Source organism: Bufo bufo, chromosome 3 (assembly GCF_905171765.1).
Source record: "Bufo bufo chromosome 3, aBufBuf1.1, whole genome shotgun sequence".
Classification (NCBI taxonomy): domain Eukaryota; kingdom Metazoa; phylum Chordata; class Amphibia; order Anura; family Bufonidae; genus Bufo; species Bufo bufo.
The window spans coordinates 176349586-176373349 of NC_053391.1; the positions used below are offsets into that span (position 1 = coordinate 176349586).

Sequence of the window (23764 nt, forward strand, 5' to 3'; positions counted from 1 at the left end):
CAATTTGTGCAGAAATCCAGATCATTCCAAAGGGTTCACATACTTTTTCTTGCAACTGTACACTTAATTTTATTACATTGTAGGGATTGTCTAAGAATTTTAACAATCTTGGACAACCCCTTTAACTTAATGGGTTTTTTTTTCAGGCATTTTTCCATATAGCTGCCTAGAGCTTGCTGTTTGTTTTTTTGTTTTTTTAACAGCCATGGACAAAGTCGATTCGCTCATTCCTAGTTAGGAGGCTTAGAAGTCTTGACATTTTTTTTTTTAAATTTCCAAAACTCACTGACATAGCAAGGGGTTTTGTTTGGGAAGGCAGGTATTTTCCTCCCAACATGGGCGGCTGGGCTGATTTCCAGCCAGGTGAGATCAAATACCGGACCGGGTTTTGGCAGCACCTGGCTGTCCTTTAAATAGGCAGCTGGGATCAGCAGCTGAGTCTCTGTTTTGGGATCTGAAGCATGGTGCTGTGCTGGAAGGTTGAGAGCCACATGAGGGCTGCACGCTGGGAAACAGGCCCCCTAAAGCATGCTGTGGACTGCCGGGGATAAAACGGCTAGCAAGGTGACGTGTCTGTTCTATGGACTTTTCAGTGTGTGAATTAACACCAAGACTGTAATGAGTCGTTTTTCTTTTGCCTTTTGTGTGAATAAACACTGACATTTTGATTTAGGAAACTTGTTTTGCCTCTGTACTGCGTCCGCTTACCCTGCCTACCAGAGCAAATCCTGCCTACCAGAGCAAATCCTCACATCACTTTTTAAGGACCAGTTCAGGTGTGAAGTCACTTTGTGAGGCTTACATAATAGAAACCACCCAAAAATTACCCCATTTTAGAAATTACACCCCTCAAGGTATTCAAAACTGGTTTTACTCACTTTGTTAACCCTTTAATTTCAGAATTTTTTTGCTAGATTTTCTATTTTAATCCATTTTTTCCACTAACAAAGCAAGAGTTAACAGGCAAACAAAACTCAATATTTATTAGCCTGAATCTGTGGTTTACAGAAACAGTAATGGGATAAACTCTATGGGCACACGGCAGGGCATAGAAGGAAAGGAATGCCATATGGTTTTTGGAGGGCAGATTTCACTGGGATAATTTAAAGTTGCCATGTCACATTTGAAGACCCCCTGATGCACCCCTAGAGTAGAAACTCCAAAAATGACCCCATTTTGGAAACTACGGGATAAGGTAGGAGTTTTATTGCTACTATTTTAGGGTACATATGATTTTTGGTTGCTCTATATTACACTTTTTGTGAGGCAAGGTAACAAAAAATAGCTGTTTTGGCACAGTTTTAACTTTTTGTTATTTACAATGTTCATCTGACAGGTTAGATCATGTAGTATTTTTATAGAGCAGGATGTTATGGATGCGACAATACTAAATATGACTACTGTTTTTGGTTGTTTGTTTCAGTTTTACATAATAAAGCATTTTTGAAAAATAATTTTTTTAGTGTCTCCATATTCTGAAAGCCATCGTTTTTATTTATTTTTTGGGAGACTGTTATGTAGGGGCTCATTTTTTTTCAGGATGAGATGACAGTTTGATTGGTACTATTTTAAGGTACATATGACTTTTTGATCACTTGGTATTACATTACTTGTGATGTAAGGTGACCAAAAATTGCTTTTTTGGCAGAGTTTTTATTTTATTTTTTTACTGTGTATACCTGAGGGGTTAGGTCATGTGGTATTTTTATAGAGCAGATTGTTACGGACACGGCAATACCTAATTTACTTTTTGATTTTTTTAAAAAATTTAACACAATAAAAGCATTTTTGAAACAAAAAAAAATCATGTTTTAGTGTCTCTATAGTCTGAGAGCCATAGTTTTTTAATTTTTTTGGGCGATTGTCTTAAGTAGGGGGCTAGGGGCTCATTTTTTTGCGGGATTATGTGACAGATTGGTACTATTTTGGGGGACATACACCTTTTTGATTGCTTGGTGCTGCACTTTTAGTGATGTAAAGTAACAATTTTTATTTTTTTTAGCACAATTTTTATTACATTTTTTGGACGGTGTTCGTCTGAGGGTTTAGGTCACGTGATATTATTATGGTGGTTACGGACACGGCGATACCAAATATGTCTGTTTTTCTATTCGGTTATAAACACGCCACAGTGTTTGGGGTTTTTGAGCATTGCCTCCCAGGGTCCTTAAGGGGTTAAACTTATTTTTTTTATATATATTTTTAAGCTTTTTTTTTTTTTTTTTTGGAATGATTTTGAAACTCATACATGAGCCTATAAAATCAGTTTTTTAATTTTTAACAATCATGTATTTTTAAAATGAGTTTATTACTGTCTATTGCTCATTTCTTATATTGGCCTGCCCTCTGTGGGTCTCGTCAGCAAGACTCAGAGCATTGAAAGCAACTACCGACATCCCCATTGGCTGCATGGGATGTAAGTAGGTTTTTGACACATTGGATGCTGTGATCTCACTTCCTCACGGTATCTAAAGCCTTTATTTACCGAGATCGGCATTATTGCAGTAATTAGCCGCAGGACTCTGCTGTTTAAAACAGCAGAGACCTGCCGGCCATGATGCATCGCTCCAGCGCCGTACATGTAGCTGGTGGTAGCGAAAGGGTTAAAGTCCTATTACACTGAGTGATTTTCAGGCCAATTATTGGGAAGGATTGTTCATTAGAATACTCATTCCTGATAATTAGCCCGTATCAGCCAATAAATGAACACTCTTGTTTGTTGGCTGATTTGCATCGTTCATCAGAATGAAGGATGCCCAATTACCCACAGCACATCATGGATAATCAACAGAATGAGGCATCTGCCAGTGTAATATCTGGCAGTGTAACATCTGCCAGTGTAATAAGCCGATGCAAATGACCGGCGTGTTCACAGTCAATGGGCACTCATCCTGGAAGTACAATAGGCTCCTTACTAGCTGACATCAGATGGCATCATATTAGAAAAAAAAAAAAAACTTTCACACTGAGTTCTGTTTACATTTATTGGTTTAACTTAAGATCCATACAAATCTTTCAGTATACATGATACAATCTTTGTTCAGTCCTGTCAATGTAAAATTGGTTTAAAAGGTTTACATTATATTACTATAAGTAACTGAATCAATATAATCAATATATCTTCAAGTTAAAAAGCAGTGCAAATGTCCAATAGCAAGTAAATGGAACCATGCTGTAACAAGGCGATAAATGACCAACGTAAAGCAATAATAAAGCTAAAAGGAATGGAAATGTTATCCTCCAAACATGATAGTTAAAGGGGTTGTCCCACAAAACATATTCTAGCACCTGATCGTAATACTTTTTTAATTGCATGTAATTAAAAATGCAGTACAATTAAGATATTCCATAAAATGTAACTGTATAGCGCCACCTGCTGTTTGCTCTTTTCCTTATTTCTTGTCCACCTACTGAGGCGGACGCACATGCTCAGTTCCATCCTTCAACTCTAACCAGCTGCAGCAGAAAAGACACACCCCCTGATAAAGGACGTGCCCCCTGAGCTTGCAGCTTGAAATAAATCTAGCAAAGCAAATCAAGCAGTGAATGTGGAGATCTCTGGTTTCATGTCAGGTACAGGGCTAGTTGAGGCTGTGATACTATGATATCTGATTTTTATTTTTTACATTAATCATGGGATAACCCCTTTAATAAAGGTCTAGATGCAAAGAGCGTTGTATGTACCGGTATTAAAATGAATTACCATTTGCAGTTATTCCCAAATTATAGAAGGAATATCACTGAATGAACAATATATAAAGCAGTTTTCTGTATACTGTGGCTTAGGGTGCTCTATTTTACTAACAGTTTATATATTTCTATTCCTGAGAGTTTGCATATCATTGAATACATTTTTATAGGAAATATTCTGTTACACATCAGTAATACATCATGTGGCAGGCTATGGCAGTAGCGTGTTATTCCTAGATGCAACTTCAGTGGCACAAGATAAATTGTGCTTTATCCTGCGTTTAAAATAAAGCTGCTATAGTTTGGTAATACCTACGTATAGTCAGATTTACTTGCAAGTGTCTTTTTTTATCTTTTCTTTTTTTAACATTAAGCGTGCAAATGGCAAACATTTTCCTGACATTCACTTATAGGTGTATGGCCACAGCAAAGACGTTGACAATGCAGTACATGGTCCGGTTTTCCCATCGCACTGTGCAGCTACCTGAACAGAATAAAACAGGTTTTAGTAAGGTGAAAAGCTAGATTACTAGCTAGATGAGCAATGTTCCAGCTAAGCCTTTGCAGCTTGTGAGCAGGGCAGTTAAAAAGGTTGTCCATCCCCTATATAAATTTTAACCCCCCCACCGATCGGGACTTGTCAGGAGACACATATAACCCTCCTCCCCAATGGTTTCAGCTCCTCGTGTCCACTGCTGCCTTAGGCCTCATGCACACGACAGTTGTTTGCATCCACATCCGAGCCGCATTTTGTGCGGCTCAGATGTGGACCCAGTCACTTCAATGGGGGCGAAGATGCGGACAGCACTCCAAGTGCTGTCAGGATCCGTTGCTCTGTTCCGTGGCCCTGCAAAAAAATAGAACATGTCCTATAGGCATTTCTATTATGGATGGCCTGTTCCGTTCATGTACAAGGGCGGCATCCATGTTTTGCAGATCCGCAATTTTCGGACTGCAAAACATGGCGCGGTCATGTGCATGAAGCCTTATGTTGACTTCCAGCACCACATGTAAACATCTGGCATGGACAGGGTCGTGTGTGCCTCTGCAGCCAATGACTGGCAGCCAGATAAACAAGGCCACACAGCATCCAGGCAAATGTGTTATACAACGTACAAGTCAAGTGCATTGGAAGTTTCTGACTATATACCTAGTGATCTAGGGGTTAAGGAAAGGACTAATGATGTACACCTGCTGGTTTAGGGCCGTGAAGGTGTTAATGTCTATATGCTGGGTTGTCTGTGGCAGTAAAGGTGTTAATATTGGCATCCTCAGTTATCTAGGGCAGTGAAAGGATCAATATTACTGGTGATCTAAACCAGTGAAGAGGTTAATGGTGGTCTAGTGCAGCAAAGGGATAATGGGTGGTCTAGGACAGTCAGGGGGTTAACAGATGAAGAGTGGTGCACTCTTGAAACACGTGGTCCAATTAACTCTCATCCTACCTACTATAATTATGTTTTCCTGACCTTTGCTTGTGGGAGGCACAGTACATCTATTTTTTATGATTTATTTTTGATCATCCTTTTGGCAGCAATCAGGACCCATACCCAATTACTTTGGATGAGAAGCAGCCAATGAATGTTTTACTATATGCCCACAATAGTGTTCTGTCTTTAACCACTTCAGCCACCCCAGCTTAAACACCCTTAATGACCAGGCCACTTTTTACACTTCTGACCTACACTACTTTCACCGTTTATTGCTCGGTCATGCAACTTACCACCCAAATGAATTTTACCTCCTTTTCTTCTCACTAATAGAGCTTTCATTTGGTGGTATTTCATTGCTGCTGACATTTTAACTTTTTTTGTTATTAATCTAAATTTAACGATTTTTTAGCAAAAAAATGACATTTTTCACTTTCAGTTGTAAAATTTTGCAAAAAAAACGACATCCATATATAAATTTTTCTCTAAATTTATTGTTCTACATGTCTTTGATAAAAAAAAAATGTTTGGGTAAAAAAAAAAAATGGTTTGGGTAAAAGTTATAGCGTTTACAAACTATGGTACAAAAATGTGAATTTCCGCTTTTTGAAGCAGCTCTGACTTTCTGAGCACCTGTCATGTTTCCTGAGGTTCTACAATGGCCAGACAGTACAAACACCCCACAAATGACCCCATTTCGGAAAGTAGACAACCTAAGGTATTCGCTTATGGGCATAGTGAGTTCATAGAACTTTTTTTTTTTTGTCACAAGTTAGCGGAAAATGATGATTTTTTTTCCTTACAAAGTCTCATATTCCACTAACTTGTGACAAAAAATAAAAACTTCCATGAACTCACTATGCCCATCACAAAATACCTTAGGGTGTCTTCTTTCCAAAATGGGGTCACTTGTGGGGTAGTTATACTGCCCTGGCATTTTAGGGGCCCAAATGCGTGCAAAGTAGTTTGAAATCAAAATCTGTAAAAAATGGCCGGTGAAATTCGAAAGGTGCTCTTTGGAATGTGGGCCCCTTTGCCCACCTAGGCTGCAAAAAAGTGTCACACATCTGGTATTGCCGTACTCAGGAGAAGTTGGGCAATTTGTTTTGGGGTGTCATTTTACATATACCCATGCTGGGTGAGATAAATATCTCGGCAAAAGACAACTTTTCCCATTTTTTTATACAAAGTTGGCATTTGACCAAGATATTTATCTCACCCAGCATGGGTATATGTAAAATGACACCGCAAAACACATTCCCCAACTTCTCCTGAGTACGGTGATACCAGATGTGTGACACTTTTTTGCAGCCTAGATGCGCAAAGGGGCCCACATTCCTTTTAGGGGGGCATTTTTAGACATTTGGATCCCAGACTTCTTCTCACGCTTTAGGGCCCCTAAAATGCCAGGGCAGTAAAAATACCCCACATGTGACCCCATTTTGGAAAGACACCCCAAGGTATTCAATGAGGGGCATGGTGAGTTAATAGAATTTTTTTTTCTCACAAAGTCTCCATTTCCGCTAACTTGGGACAAAAATGTCAATCTTTCATGGACTCAATATGCCCCTCAGCGAATACCTTGGGGTGTCTACTTTCCGAAATGGGGTCACATGTGGGGTATTTATACTGCCCTGGCATTTTAGGGGCCCTAAAGCGTGAGAAGAAGTCTGGAATATAAATGTCTAAAAAATTTTACGCATTTGGATTCCGTGAGGGGTATGGTGAGTTCATGCGAGATTTTATTTTTTGACACAAGTTAGTGGAATATGAGACTTTGTAAGAAAAAAAAAAAGAAAAAAAAATTTCCGCTAACTTGGGCCAAAAAAATGTCTGAATGGAGCCTTACAGGGGGGTGATCAATGACAGGGGGGTGATCAGGGAGTCTATATGGGGTGATCACCCCCCTGTCATTGATCACCCCCCTGTAAGGCTCCATTCAGACGTCCGTATGTTTTTTACGGATCCACGGATACATGGATCGGATCCGCAAAACACATACGGACGTCTGAATGGAGCCTTACAGGGGGGTGATCAATGACAGGGGGGTGATCACCCCATATAGACTCCCTGATCACCCCCCTGTCATTGATCACCCCCCTGTAAGGTTCCATTCAGACGTCCGTATGTGTTTTGCGGATCCGATCCATGTATCCGTGGATCTGTAAAAAACATACGGACGTCTGAATGGAGCCTTACAGGGGGGTGATCAATGACAGGGGGGTGATCAATGACGGGGGGTGATCAGGGAGTCTATATGGGGTGATCACCCCCCTGTAAGGCTCTAGTCAGACGTCTGTATGTGTTTTGCGGATCCGATCCATGTATCCGTAAAAAACATACGGACGTCTGAATGGAGCCTTACAGGGGGGTGATCAATGACAGGGGGGTGATCAATGACGGGGGTGATCAGGGAGTCTATATGGGGTGATCACCCCCCTGTCATTGATCACCCTCCTGTAAGGCTCCATTCAGATGTCCGTATGTGTTTTGCGGATCCGATCCGTGGATCCGTAAAAAACATACGGACGTCTGAATGGAGCCTTACAGGGGGGTGATCAATGACAGGGGGGTGATCAATGACAGAAGGGTGATCAGGGAGTCTATATGGGGTGATCACCCCCGTCATTGATCACCCCCCTGTAAGGCTCCATTCAGACATCCGTATGTGTTTTGCGGATCCGATCCATGTATCAGTGGATCCGTAAAAAACATACGGACGTCTGAATGGAGCCTTACAAGGGGGTTATCAATGACAGGGGGGTGATCAGGGAGTCTATATGGGGTGATCAAGGGTTAATAAGTGACAGGGGGGGGGTGTAGTGTAGTGGTGTTTGGTGCTACTTATTACTGAGCTGCCTGTGTCCTCTGGGGGTCGATCCAAGCAAAAGGGACCACCAGAGGACCAGGCAGCAGGTATATTAGACGCTGTTATCAAAACAGCGTCTAATATATCTGTTAGGGGTTAAAAAAAAAAATCGCATCTACAGCCTGCCAGCGAACGATCGCCGCTGGCAGGCTGGAGATCCACTTGCTTACCTTCCAATCCTGTGAACGTGCGCGCCTGTGTGCGCGCGTTCACAGGAAATCTCGCCTCTCGCGAGATGACGCGTATATGCGTCCACCCAGAATAGCAGGGCCGCCGCCAGGACGCAATCCTGCGTACCGCGGTCCTGAGGCGGTTAAGGGCTATATACACCTTCGGAGGCAATTTTTTAATGATTGCATTTTACACGTTTTGGGCTAAAAATCATTTTTTCAATTGATCTTTATTAGAAATATTGCGCTGTTCTGTCACAAAGGGTAAACTATTTTTCTAGCTGTGTGACTGGTACTTTCACTTTGTGCAGGTCATCTAATAAACCTTATCTGTAAATGACTAAGAGGTCATAAACACTTATTTAATCCACGTTCTTATCAGGAAGATAAGGATTGAGCTATAATGAGTGTTTATAATGTCAGAGAGCAGAGATAAGGAGCTGTCACATGAGAGAAAATTGAGAGGCTTTTACTAGAGCATCTCCGCTACATACAGAAAAATGGGCTCCATATTTTTAATAAATACCAATTTTAAAAATTATTCTTAGCTCAAAATGAGTACAATGCAATAATTGCCCCTATAAGGTGTACATAGCCTTTAACAGCACAAACAAATAAGGTGAGGGCCTCTCTTTCATGGGAATCAGGGCACAGTGATATACAGTTGCAAGAAAAAGTATGTGAACCCTTTGGAATGATATGGATTTCTGCACAAATTGGTCATAAAATGTGATCTGATCTTCATCTTAGTCACAACAATAGACAATCACAGTCTGCTTAAACTAATAATACACAAAGAATTAAATGTTACCATGTTTTTATTTAACACACCATGTAGATATTCACAGTGCAGGTGGAAAAAGTATGTGAACCCCTAGACTAATGACCTCTCCAAGAGCTAATTGGAGTGAGGTGTCAGCCAACTGGAGTCCCATCAATGAGATGAGATTGGAGGTGTTGGTTACAGCTGCCCTGCCCTATAAAAAACACACACCAGTTCTGGGTTTGCTTTTCACAAGAAGCCTTGCCTGATGTGATTGATGCCTCGCACAAAAGAGCTCTCAGAAGACCTACGATTAAGGATTGTTGACTTGCATAAAGCTGGAAAGGGTTATAAAAGTATCCCCAAAAGCCTTGCTGTTCATCAGTCCACGGTAAGAGAAATTGTCTATAAATGGAGAAAGTTCAGCACTGCTGCTACTCTCCCTAGGAGTGGCCGTCCTATAAAGATGACTGCAAGAGCACAGCGCAGACTGCTCAATGAGGTGAAGAAGAATCCTAGAGTGTCAGCTAAAGACTTACAAAAGTCTCTGGCATATGCTCACATCCCTGTTAGCGAATCTACGATACGTAAAACACTAAACAAGAATGGATTTTATGGGAGGAAACCACAGAGGAAGCCACTGCTGTCCAAAAAAAACATTGCTGCACGTTTACAGTTTGCACAAGAGCACCTGGATGTTCCACAGCAGTACTGGCAAAATATTCTGTGGACAGATAAAACAAAAGTTGAGTTGTTTGGAAGAAACACACAACACTATGTGTGGAGAAAAAGAGGGACAGCACACCAAAATCAAAACCTCATCCCAACTGTAAAGTATGGTGGTGGGGGCATCATGGTTTGGGGCTGCTTTGCTGCATCAGGGCCTTGACGGATTGCTACCATAGAAGGAAAAATTAATTCCCAAGACATTTTGCAGGAGAACTTAAGGCCATCTGTCCACCAGCTGAAGCTCAACAGAAGATGGATGTTGCAACAGGACAACGACCCAAAGCATAGAAGTAAATCAACAACCGAATGGCTTAAACAGAAGAAAATACACCTTCTGGAGTGGCCCAGTCAGAGTCCTGACCTCAACCCGATTGAGATGCTGTGGCATGACCTCAAGAAAGCGATTCACACCAGACATCCCAAGAATATTGCTGAACAGAAACAGTTCTGTAAAGAGGAATGGTCAAGAATTACTCCTGACCGTTGTGCACGTCTGATCTGCAACTACAGGAAACGTTTGGTTGAAGTTATTGCTGCCAAAGGAGGTTCAACCAGTTATTGAATCCAAGGGTTCACATACTTTTTCCACCTGCACTGTGAATGTTTACATGGTGTGTTCAATAAAAACATGGTAACATTTAATTCTTTGTGTGTTATTAGTTTAAGCAGACTGTGATTGTCTATTGTTGTGACGTAGATGAAGATCAGATCGCATTTTATGACCAATTTGTGTCGAAATCCATATCATTCCAAAGGGTTCACATACTTTTTTTTGCAACTGTATTACCTTAGTGAAGCACCATTTTTTTCTCGTTTTTTTTTTTCTTCTAGATTTCTGGTGGACTTCACAGTGAAGGGGGATAATGCCTGTATGCTTAGTTGTCTAGGGCAGCAAAGGGGTTCATTTCAGTGTACTTGGTGGTGTAGCGCAGTGAGGGGGTAAATGTAAGATTCCCCGGGAGTTTACAACATCCAAATGGTTAAAGTTAAGATTCCTGGTGGAGGACAGTGGAATGGTTAAAAGAAGATGATCTAGGAAGGTCACCCATAGGCGTGTATTCAATGATTAGCATTCTGATTTACCATCAGTGGAGTTATCCCAAAATGAGGAACTTGCAGTGTGAAGACCACCTCCTCTTTTCTGCATGACTGTACAGGTTACTGAAAGATATCAAACCAAAAAGCACACAGTTATCAATCTTAGTCTAGCATGAATGATAATCTAACTAAGTAATGGACAAATGAGCAGTGTATATATTTACCAGGATCACTGACAACTTACAGAAGAACACATCTTTCCAACTGTATGTGAACAGATTACTGGAATCAAAAATATAAAGTAAAACATAAAAAATCTGTAAATTCTCACCTAAAACTAAAGAATGAAGAAGCCGCACCATCAATTAATTATACATGCACCTCCAGTGTCACCCACTGATGTTGATCGCTGGAGGTTTCAGCAGCCAAAATTCACAATCCATGCAATTAACTAACCCACATCAGGCCTACATTTGGAAAAGGAGTCTTTGTATGCATATGTTTGTCTACTGGGCTTTGATATGACTAGATTTATACTTTCAAAGCTGAGCTGTGTCTATATTAAATATGAAGAAGTGGGACAGCTTCATGGCCTCCATCTTGGAAATAACAATATGCACCAAAATTAAAATGGAAACACCAGAGAAAATGGGGTTTCTCATAGCATTTAATCATCAGGAAGTCTGAAAAATCATTTTTAGGATTTGTTCTTCGCTAAGCAGTGACTCAAATAAGTTTAAACCATACTGTGACACCATAAGCAGGACTGGTTGTAGAGGAGAGGGCATATTTCTCCAAGATTCCTCTCCTATGTCAAGTAGCAGTTGAGAGACTGTGAGGTAATTAAAGGGTTTCTGTCATGGGAAAAATCGTTATGTAGCTGACTGACATTAGCGATGTGCTAGAGGCTCGGTCTACTTGCCTTTTGGCACGCCCAGGTCCACTTGATTGACGTCCTTCTTCTCCGCATTGTTCTCATAATCCCGCGCCCGCGCCATCCCGTGACGTAATCGGCGCAGGCGCAGTGAGGAAGCTGGCAGTAGCCGAGCGTCCTTCACTCACTGCGCCGAATACTAAACGGGACGGCGCAGGCGCGGGATTATGAGGACGATGCGGAGAAGAAGGACGTCAATCAAGTGGACCTGGGCGTGCCAAAAGGCAAGTAGACCGATCCTCTAGGTGCTGCAGCAATGCCCTCATAGCACGTCCTAGAGGCTCATTAGCATATTATAAAAGTCTGTTTTTTAAGAGAACGGCGGCAGGCAGGGACTAAACAAACATCAGCACATCGCTAATGTCAGTCAGCTACATAACGATTTTTCTATGACAGAAACCCTTTAAAGGAGTTGTTTAAAAAAAAATATTCTGAAGTTTTCAAACCAGCACATTGATCTGAATACTTTTGTAATTGCATATAATTTATTTTTTAGTATAGCCACCCAGTTAGTCAATAAAATGTATCTGCATTTTTTTTATTATTATTTCTTTGTCCACCTCGCTGAGGTGGACACACATGCTCTGTTTCATCTTTCAACTGCCCCCTGAGCTGTGATAGGGAGGGAGATGCGGCAGAAAGGCATGCCACCTGAGCTGCCATCTTGATATAAATCTAGAGCAATAGGAGCAATGAATAGTGAGATCTCTGCATCCATGAGAGGTATAGTTCTGGATCTACCTGGGGAATATTTTTATGATTAGAATTTACTCATTTTGAGATTAAAATAATTTTTTTTTAAATTGGTCTTTATAAAAAGGGTCTTCATCATAAAGGGTTAACTTCTGCCTAGCCGTGAGAATCGTACTTTCACTTTGTGCCGGTCATCTAATAACTTGTATCTCTAAATTATTAATAGCTCAAAAACACGTATTTAAATTTTATATTAGATAGGCAGATTTTCTGCCAGATGATTGCTAACCAACGAGCAAACACTCGTTCATCGGGCAATCCAAATTTTTTGACAGGTTTAAAAAATGATCTTTTGAAAAGCGGCAGATCGTGATGCGCAAACAATGCTTCAGTATAGGGAAGAGTGATGGTATAATGATCGCTCATCACCTATACTGAGGAGGAGATCACTGCATGTAAAACGAGCAGGCGATTCCCGGGAAGGAACGCTTCCTTCCTGACAATCGCCGGCAGAATCAGGCTGTCTAATACAGCCTAAGGCTACTTTCACACTAGCGTTTCTGGGTCCGCTTGTGAGATCCGTTTCAGGGCTCTCACAAGCGACCCAAAACGGATCAGTTCCACCCCAATGCATTCTGAATGGATGCGGATCCATTCAGAATGCATCAATTTGGCTGCGTTTGGTCTCCGTAGCATTTTTTAGGCGGTCACTAAAACGCAGCTTGCAGCGTTTTGGTGTCCGCCTGACGATGCGGAGCCAAACGGATCCGTCCTTGTCTGACAATGTAAGTCAATGGGGACGAATCAGTTTTTCACTGACACAATATGGTGCAATTGAAAAGGGATCCGTCCCCCATTGACTTTCAATGTAAGTCAAGACGGATCCGTTTTGACTTAGACTTTTTTTGAATGAATAATGCAAATGGATCCGTTATGAACAGATACAAGCGTTTGCTTTATCGGTGCGGATCCGTCTGTGCAGATACAAGACGGATCCGCACCGAACGCAGGTGTGAAAGTAGACTTAAGCAACATTCTTATCAGTGTTTACAAGGTCAGAAATCAGAGATAAAAAGTCCTCAGCTAAGCTGTCTGACTGAACGCAGTAAAAACACAGAGCCTGCTACTAGAGAATCTCAAGGATGTATAGAGAAAGGGGCTTAAAGGGAACCTGTCACCTCCAACAAACATCCCAAGCCGGCAGCAGTACCTCAGAGTAGCCAGCAGCATGTTTGTAACAATCATTTTCTTCCTGCAGGCAGATGAAGCAAAAGCTGTAAAAACGATCTTTAATCCCCTACCGGCGCGCTTCTCTAGTCAGGCTTGGAGTCACGGAAGCAGCGGCCTCCTTGCTTCAAGTCACGGTAACCACGCCAACTTCCCTGCCCCTTCGCTGTGACTTTAACATTTTTAATAAAGACCAATTGAAAAAAATTATTTTAACTCAAAATCAGTACAACGCAATAATAAAACATTTCCCCCAAAGGTGTCCATAGCCTTTAACAGAGCCAGGAGGGCAGTTAGCTCTCCGCTTTGGGACCCAGAACGCCTGTCTATGTGAGAATAAAACGGTTGCTGGAAGCGTTCTTTTGTAACCTGGGGATGTTACTCTGAGTGCCGGACAGGCTAGGAATTCTTTTGCTGTTTTGTTTTATTCTATGTTTGCAACCTTCCCAATGGAACCTGACTACGGGTCAGCTTACAACGATAAGTTGCTGTTGGCTTTCTATGGATGGATCGATCCTGATCAAAAATCTCACAATACCAACACTGGCAGCCACATGAAAGTCTCTTATATTCACTGTAAAGCGGCTCAAACACAGTAAAAGTCGCCCAAAATAGCCAATTTTGTTAATTTTGGTCGACTATTTTTCAGAATTATAAGGCTGAAACTTCAAGTGAATAGTGCAATCAGCTGAATCGGACCAATCATTTCTCACTTTGTTGAAGCCCACTCTGTTGTTTTTTAATCGCTCTTGTATTGGCCATACCATATCATACGAACAATCAGATGATTGAGCGGCCACATTCTGGCCGATCATAAACTTTTGTTAGGGGGTTATCCCACGAACAGCATTTATAAGCCATCCACAGGATAAGTGATAAATGTCAGATTGCCGAGGTCCACCTGCAGTGATCCAGAGAAAGAGGATCTCTGAGTGCTGTGTCTGAATGGAGTGGTAGTGCACTGCTCCATTCACTTCTACACTGTCTACATCGGTCCCATAGAAGTGAATGGACTGGTGGACCGATAAGCGACAAACCGCTCAGTTTAGACAGGGTACTCGAGGACCCCTGTTCTTGGGACTGTCGGGAGTCTGACCACTGGGATAGGTGATACAGGCTCTTACTGACAAGTCACCAATTCTTCTCATGCCACTACACAGAGGCTGAAGATGTCTCGAGGAGTTTTCTGTAAGTGAGTTCAGGCATACTAATATTAATTTTATTAAAACACTTATGGCATCAACTGATGGTGATGGCATCTTTAATATCCACATAAGTATTAAAAAGCATGAAAGGCACAGCTGCCAAACCAGTAAAAGGTTTTAAAATACCGGCCTACAATTATTATGATGAGTAACCTGCTGACATGACTGTCTACAAGCTGTTTGCGCTTGGGGAACACCCTTCAGTTTATAGGTAATGTAGTTAAGTAAGAGAAACTGTAATCACACCTGAAGGTACTGTATCCTCCATTGATATGAAATGCCTTGAAAAGGTTTGCATACTTCTTGAACTTTTCCACATTTTATTACTTTACACCAACAAATAAATTGAAATGTATTTTATTAGGATGCTACAAAGTAGCAAGTATGTGTAAGTGAAAAGAAAATAATTTTTAATAAATAATAAAATTATGGAAAGTGTGGCCTGCATTTGTATTCAGCCCCCCATAGTCAATTTGTAGGACCACCTTTCGCTGCAATCACAGCTGCAAGTCTTTTGGGGTATGTCTCTACCAGCTTTGCACTTCTACAGGCTGAAATTTTTGCCCATTATTTGCAAAATAACTCAAGGGCAGTCAGATTGGATAGAGAGCGTCTGTGAACATTAATTTTCAGGTCTTGCCACAGATTCTCAATGGGATTTACGTCTTTGACTGGGCCATTCTAACACATGAATATGCTTTAATCTAAACCATTCCATTGTAGCTCTGTCTGTTTAGGGTCGTTGTCCTGCTGGAATGTGAACCTCCACCTCAGTCTCAATCCTGGAGGTTCCCATCAACTCTGACCAGCTTCCCTGTCCCTGCTGAAGAAAAGCATCCCCACAGTGTGATGCTGCCACCACCATGTTTCAAGTTGGGGGTGGTATGTTCAGAATGATGTGCAGTGTTAGTTTTCCCCCCATATATAGCGTTTTGCATTTAGACCAAAAAGTTCAACTTTGGTCTCATTTGACCAGAGCACCTTCTTCACCATGTTTGTGGCAAACGTGACGTCTTATGGCTTGCTTTCAAAAATGGCCTTCATCTTGCCACTCTTCTATAAAGGCCAAATTTGAGTAGTACACAACTAATAGTTTTCCTGTGGGTAGATTCTCCCATGTGAGCTGTGGATTTCTGCAGCTACTCCAAAGTGACCATGGGCCTCTTGGCTGCTTCTCTAATTTGTGGTCTCCTTGTCTGGGATGTCGGTTTAGGTGGATGGCCATGTCTTGGTTTGTAGCTGTTCCATATTCCTTCCATTTTCGTATGATGGATTGAACAGTGCTCCATAAGATTTTCAGAGCCTGGGATATTTTTTTTACAACTTAACCCTATTTTACACTTCTACACAACTTTATGCCTGACCTGTCTGGTGTGTTCCTTGGTTTTCATGATACTGTTTGATCCCTAATGTTCTTTAGCAAACATCTGAGGCCTTCAGAGAAAAGTTGTAGATATACTGAGAATACATCACACACAGATGGTCTCTATTTACTAATTAGGTGACTTCTGGTCACACAGAATTTTATTTAGGGGTATCAAGGGGCTGAATACAAATGCACTCCACACTTTCCAGATTTTTATTTATTAAAAGTCTGTCACGGCCTTGGTGTTGCGCGCTATGACACGTTTGCCGTACATGCCGGTTGCCAGGGGCAACGCATGGTTGTCTGCATGTGTGTGCTTTGCTCCCCTTCTCCTGGCGGTTCCTCCTCTGTCTGGTGCTGGAGGGGTTAACTACCTTGCTGGGTGTGGTCACTAGGTGCTTCTAATTCCTGTGGCTTAAGGCCAGGAGTCATTTGTACTCCAGCCTTGGTGTGTGCTGGAGTTATGCTCCTTGTCTGGTTGTTCTATCTTCAGCTCCAGCGATGTCTCCATGTTCCCTTACCTTACCTGTGTGGTTGTTTGGTCTAGGTTTATGTTCAGGGTTTGGTGTCTTCTCTTGTTGTTGTTACATGTCTGGTCAGTTGGTGTTTTATGTCCGGCATGTATGCAAGTCATACCCTGTTTGTTGTGCCTCCGGAAAGGGGGCTCCATGGTTTCCCGGAGGGGTGAACCAAAAGTCAAGTCTGTGAGCTGTTGCTGGAGTGCTGGTTCCTGTGTGTCGTACTTACGTACTGCATCCTTTTGGTGTTTGGATTGCAGTACGTGTGTATGGGTTCCAGTTTACCTTGGTGTGCTCTTCTGTTGTGCCGTCCAGCAGCTGCGGCAGGTAAGTTACCATGCCTTCCTGGGTTCTTGGTTCAGTGGTTATCCCCATCACTGGATACTTACCTGCTGTTCCACCTGGCTTTCTCTCCTTGCTGTTAGGCCTGCAGAGACTCCTGCTCTTCCGTGTCTTGGAAGAACAGGTAGTCTCTCCACTGCTCCTATGTGAGGGATTATCGGGGCAACTCAGGGTCCTAGGTATCCTGGGTATGAGCCATCCTACCATCCAGGTCCGCTCATACGGTGAGGATTAGGGATGCTTTAGGAGGTGACCTGCTCCCTTTTCCCAGCATCCAGGCCTAGCTGCTTCCCCGCATTCTTAATATCGTACTGTGGGGAGTTTCCCCCACTCCCCACAATGACAAAGTCTAAAAGCCATGTATCGTTTCTTTTTCACTTCACAAATACTTGCTGCTTTATGTTGGTCTATTACATAAAATCATGGTGATCATAGTGACTAAAATGAGCCGTTTTTATCTGAAATCGGCAGAGAAATTCTTACTTTTAGTTACATGTAAATAAAGTGAAACAAGCAGTGTATAATGTGATGGTAAAAATGAATGAAGCCAGCAAAGGAAGCAATATGGATAATAACAATACATTAGAAAGTGGTTTGTATTAACTTTCTCTACATAATAAATGCTATTTGCTGAAGTGACACATCCCCTAAGAGTATCATGCATGGGTCCTAGTCTAATTACCGTATTTTTTGCTTAATAAGACATACTTTTTCCCCCCAAAAGTGGGGGGGGGAAATGTTGTGCGTCTTATAAAGCGAATACTAGTGAGCGTTTCAATTATGGAAGCGCTCACTAGTATACATTAGGTGCTGGGAGAGGGGAGTGAAGCGCTGCGAGCGCACTGTCCTGACCTCATACAGCGTCAGGACGTAGTGCACATACTATGTATGACCCGACGCTGCACGAAGTCAGGTGACTGTGCAGCGCCGGCCAGAGAAGACAGGGGAGCGCAAATTCTAAAGAGACCGCTGGACCTGGAGTGGAGCCGCGGCGCAGGAGAGGTAAGAGAAGTTTTTTTATTTTAGGGTCTGATCTGAGGTCTGAAGAGGGTCTCAAATAAAGGTCTGATATGAGGTCTGATATGAAGGTCTCATGTAATGTCCTGATGTGGGGGTCTCATGTAATGTCCTGATATGGGAGTCTGATGTGATATCCTGTTATGGGGGTGTGATGTAATGTCTTGGGGGTCAGCTCTGAGGCTCTGATATGAGGTGTGATGAAAAATATTTTTTTCTTATTTTCCTCCTTTAAAATCTGGTGTGCGTCTTATCAGCAGGTGAGTCTCATAAAGCGAAAAATACGGCAATACCCTTCGGTAGTGGTATAGCAACTGTATCAACCAATATGCAGAATTGCCTCACTAAGCCAGACAGTCAGGTCAGGAGGGAGAGCATAAGTGCAGGTACACATTATAGATTCCATGGTGATCAGCTAACTGCCACTTGGCCTTCAGATGGGACAAGCCCTTTTAGTGATACAGAGGCAATTACAATAAGATCATTTGGATGAGTATAAAAAGGTTATCAGAGAATGATTAACAATAGAAAAAAGTATTTCATTACAAAGCGGATACCAATTTCATTCATCAGGTTTATATACAAAATGTTTAGAAATCTTGAAAGTGAGCGTCATTTTAATAAAGAAGCCAGCTACACAAAACAACTAATGCAGGGATCAGCACCCCAGCTGTTATGAAACTACAACTCCCAGAATGCTCCATTCACTTCTATGGGAGTTACAAGAACAGCTAGGCATGTGTGCATGCTGGGAGTTGTAGTTTCACAGTATCTGGAGTGCTGAAGGTTGCTGACTCCTGGTCTAATGGTTACACCATTGCTGAAAACCAACTGCTGCCCTTTCTTTCCTGATGAAACAGCTGCTTATTCCATTTTATGATGAATTCAGAGGTGGGGGTCATGCACACAGCCTCAGTATGGTTCTATTAGGGCTGCTTTAGAGAAGTATGGGGCCTCTACAGTATCTCTGTCTTGCCTCTGATATTATACAAAAGTTTTTCCTGTATAATTTAAAGAACTCCCACAATTTTTTTTATTCTCTGACCTGTAAGAAAAGTACATGATGTAATCTGTAGTGAAGGTAATCTTCTTACCAGTGACTGTATTTGTGAGTTATCACCTCCCTTCTGACCCTTATCTGTATCATGTGACCAACAATCAGACAGAGTTATTCACATGACACAGCTGAGGATCAGAAGGGAGGTTATAAATCACAAATACATTAACTGGTAAGATTACATTCACTACAGTTTACATCATGTGCTTTTCTAACAGGTCAGAGAATAAATCTGTTTTGTGGCGGTGCTAATGGCGCCATGCTAAATCCAATGCTGTATGTATGGTATTATTCTTCCATGGAAGCATTGCCTTCTGTGGAATGTACGAAAGAGCCTGTATGGCAATGCAAGGAGGCTGTGCAGCTCTTTATGAAGAACCGGTTCCATGCATTGCCTAGAGGCTTCATGCACAGGGCTCTGCCACCCGTGAAACAGGCTGTGTTGCCGGCACATACTGGAACGAGCACAGTATGCGGTTACGTGCAGAGCTACGTAGTATGTTGTCACATCTGTGAAGTATTTCACGGTAAGTAATAATGTCAAAACTTACTGTAACAAAACTTACCGATATATTTAAAGGCTTTTTCCATCTTTACTAGATGGGTTAAAGACTGTTCCACAACGGCTGACATCCACTCATTGACTCTACTATCATCGTAGTCTACTCCACCCAGGATGACTTCTACACACTGTATCATGGAAAGAGATAAATATTAGCAGGGCAATGTCAATATAAATGATGACTTTTATTAAAATTAACATGTGCAAATATTGTGGTCTACAGCACAGAATTATATAATAAGGCAATAAAGAATAATTAGAAACAAAGTGCCCAATAATTGCCTTGAATATATGTGCTACCAATCCTCCAATGAATGAGCATCTGCCTCTCTCATGCGGCACATAAAATTATTGTCTATGGGCTGTACATGGCCCTGTGCAAACGGCAATATGATGCCAACAATGAATCTGTATGGGGACAAACGATCGGCATAGCATGGGCGCAACGAAAAAGGTAGAGAATGATTTGTTCCTGATAATTGCCTGTGGATTCCCCTGTGTGATTGGGCCTTAAAGGATAACTGTCACATTTAGACCCTAATTTCAATTTTCATATATGTAGTTACTAATAACATGATATTCCAGAATCAGTTACTATTAGACTGACTTACCCCACATTTAATAAGATTCAGCCCATAGCAACCAGTCTGCATAAAACTGCAATTTCACTATTCAGTTAAGATGGCCGCCACTGCCCTCACCCTGAGGCTAATCCCGCCTGCCCTCACTAGCCAGTAACAATAGCCCCCCAAAAGTGTCAGTAACCAGAGCCCTCCCCCCTAAAGGGTTAATCTCCTGCAGCACAAAGGAGTCTTCTTACCACATGTTGCTCTCATTTATACACTGAATGAATAGCAGTATTGTCCTAGTCAGGAATGATGTAATGTATTACAGATACACTGTATACACAACAGCATGGCCTTCATGAGGTCAATGTTCATAGGACATGTCGTGAAATCCCACACACAAATATGGATGTACCAGCAATAAAGAACAAGGACACTGTTACTTCTTATTTAACTCTCTGCATACTGTGGACTCTGAAAATGTATCCCGACTTTACAGCTACACTGTAGTAAAAAACAACAAAAAAAATATATATAAATGCAGCCATCTCTGGGAATACTGGGAGACAACCAGTAAGCCCATCATGGGCCACCCAGTTTCCCTAGTCACCTGAATGCTGACTCTCCCTAAGGCCTCTTTCACACGGGTGTTGCGGGAACATGCACGATTTTTCCGCGCGAGTGCAAAACATTGTAATGCGTTTTGCACGCGCGTGAGAAAAATCGTCATGTTTGGTACCCAGACCCGAACTTCTTCACAGAAGTTCGGGCTTGGGATCGGTGTTCTGTAGATTGTATTATTTTCCCTTATAACATGGTTATAAGGGAAAATAATAGCATTCTGAATTTAGAATGCATAGTACAATAGTGATAGAGGGTTAAATTTTTTTTTTAAAGAATTTAACTCACCTTAATCCACTTGCTCGCGCAGCCCGGCTTCTCTTCTTTGCTGTGTACAGGAAAAGGACCTGTGGTGACGTCACTCCGGTCATCACATGATCCATCACCATGGTAAAAGATCATGTGATGGACCATGTGATGACCGGAGTGACGTCACCACAGGTCCTTTTCCTGTACACAGCAAAGCTGAGAAGCCGGGCTGCGCGAGCAAGTGGATTAAGGCGAGTTAAATTTATTTTTATTTTTTTTAACCCCTCCATCACTATTGTACTATGCATTCTGTATTCAGAATGCTATTATTTTCCCTTATAACCATGTTATAAGGGAAAATAATAAAGATCGGGTCCCCATCCCGATCGTCCCCTAGCAACAGTGCGTGAAAATCGCACCGCATCCGCACTTGCTTGCAATTTTCACGCAGCCCCATTCACTTCTATGGGGCCTGCATTGCGTGAAAAACGCACAAAATAGAGCTTGCTGCGATTTTCATGCAACGCACAAGTGATGCGTGAAAATCACCGCTCATGTGAACAGCCCCATAGAAATGAATGGGTCAGGATTCAGTGCGGGTGCAATGCGTTCAACTCACGCATTGCACCCGCGTGGAAAACTCGCCCGTGTGAAAGGGGCCTAATTGTATAGGCAGAACTGATCTGAAACATGTAACACTGCCTATGAAATTTCTAGAAAGCTATTTATTAACCCTATGGGAGCTGGCGACCAATGTGGTTGATGGGTTGCTTGAAGACCTATAACTTAGATTAGGGATCGACCGATATTGATTTTTTAGGGCCGATACCGATAATTTGTGAACTTTCAGGCCGATAGCCGATAATTTATACCGATATTCTGGGAATTTTCATTTTTGAGAAAAAAAAAAATTCCTACACAAATCTGCTGAAAATTAATGTTTATTGTTAATGTGTATTTATTTTTGTTTTTTTAAATCTTTTTCATTTATACTTAATATTTTTGTGTTTTTTTTTTTTTACTAACTTTTAGCCCCCTTAGGGACTAGAACCCTTGTCCTATTCCCCCTGATAGATCTCTATCAGGGTGAATAGGAGCTCACACTGTCCCTGCTGCTCTGTGCATAGTGCACACAGCAGTATGGAGCTTATCATGGCAGCCAGGGCTTCAATAGCGTCCTGGCTGCCATGGTAACCGATCGGAGCTCCAGGCTTACACTGCTGGGGCTCCGATCGGAGGAGCAGGGGAGAGGGGACCCTGTGGCCACTGCCACCAATGAGTAATACTGGATGGGGGGGGGGGGCGCACTGCGCCACCAATGTTTTTACTATTGGGATGGGGGTGGGGGGCGCACTGCGCCACCAATGATTAATACTGGGGGGCTTGGGGGGGGCGCACTGCGCCACCAATGATTAATACTGGGGGGCTTGGGGGGGGGGCGCACTGCGCCACCAATGAAGATAAGTCTCTCAATCATATACAGGAGGCGGGAGCTGGCTGCAGAATCACATAGCCGGCTCCCGACCTCTATGAGCGGTAGCTGCAATCCGCGGCACCTGAGGAGTTAACTACCGCAGATCGCAGCTACAGTTCATAGAGGTCGGGAGCCGGCTATGTGATTCTGCAGCCAGCTCCCGCCTCCTGTATATGAATTAATGAAAGGCTTATCTTCATTGGTGGAGCGCTGGCCACAGCCCCTCCCCTCCTCTTATGTTCTCTCCTCTCATTGGCGGCAGCAGCAGCACAGGGGGAGGGAGACACTGCTTCCTTCTCCCCTGTGCTGCGGAGGGAACACGGAGAGCGCTGAGAGCAGCGCGTTCTGTATTCCCAATACGTTATCGGTATATCGGCAAAATAGATGCCGATAACGTTCAAAATCCTCAATATCGGCCGATAATATCGGCCAAACCGATAATCGGTCGATCCCTAACTTAGATTCATTGATATTAGGTGGAAATGTCCTATAAGTGAAAGGCACATGACATATACACTATAATAAATAATAAACTGGAAGCTACGTCTTAAAGGGAGCCGGCCACCTCCCTAAATCCTATTAAAGGGGTTGTCCCACAATTTTTAAAAAAAAATGTTTAAACCAGCACCTGGATCTGATTACTTTTGTAATTGCATGTAATTAAAAATTTTGCATGGCCACATGAGTAAAATGTATCTGTATAGCGCCACCTGCTGTTTGCTTCTTTTCTTATTTCTTTGACCTGCTCAGGGAGAAGGCAGCACATGCTCAGTTTCATCCTTCAACTGCCTCCTGAGCTGTGATAGGGAGAGCTGAGACACGCCCCCTTTGCTGCAGCAGAAAGGACACTCCCCTTGAGCTATCAGCTTGATATAAATATAGCAGAGCAATGAATTGGTGGGTCTCTGGATCCATGTGGGGTACAGGGCTGATTCTAGCTTTGTTAGAAAGAGATTGTTATGTACTACATATTGTCTGGTTTTAATTTTTTTCATTAACCGTGGGATAACCCCTCTAAGTGCAGCACTACATGAATAGTCCTGCTCCTAATGACTAATTTATTTGTCAATACTCAACCCCTTCCCCAGGGGAAGCCCCATAAACCAAAGCTGGAATACATTGAGAAGACTCCAGAGCATGCACACATAATGGAGAGGACTCCTTAGTGTGCAACGATGAGTCCTCTTAACCCCTTAGTGACCACCCATAGGTGTTTTTACATCGGTCACTAAGGGGCCTTAGGT

The 23764-nt window shown here is 42.3% G+C and overlaps 1 protein-coding gene across 1 annotated transcript in view; it reads right to left on the reverse strand.

The window, feature by feature from the left end:
* Positions 1–3455: 3455 nt before the first annotated feature.
* The window catches only part of DYNLT3 (dynein light chain Tctex-type 3), a 32547-nt gene continuing 12238 nt past the window's right edge, over positions 3456–23764 (reverse strand). Inside the window, exons 3-5 of the mRNA XM_040423772.1 lie at positions 19615–19738; positions 10735–10812; positions 3456–4174 (exon numbers count right to left, since the gene is read on the reverse strand). Of these exons, the coding sequence (XP_040279706.1) occupies positions 4098–4174; positions 10735–10812; positions 19615–19738 (279 nt within the window). The 3' untranslated portion in view covers positions 3456–4097. The remainder of the gene's footprint in view (positions 4175–10734; positions 10813–19614; positions 19739–23764) is intronic.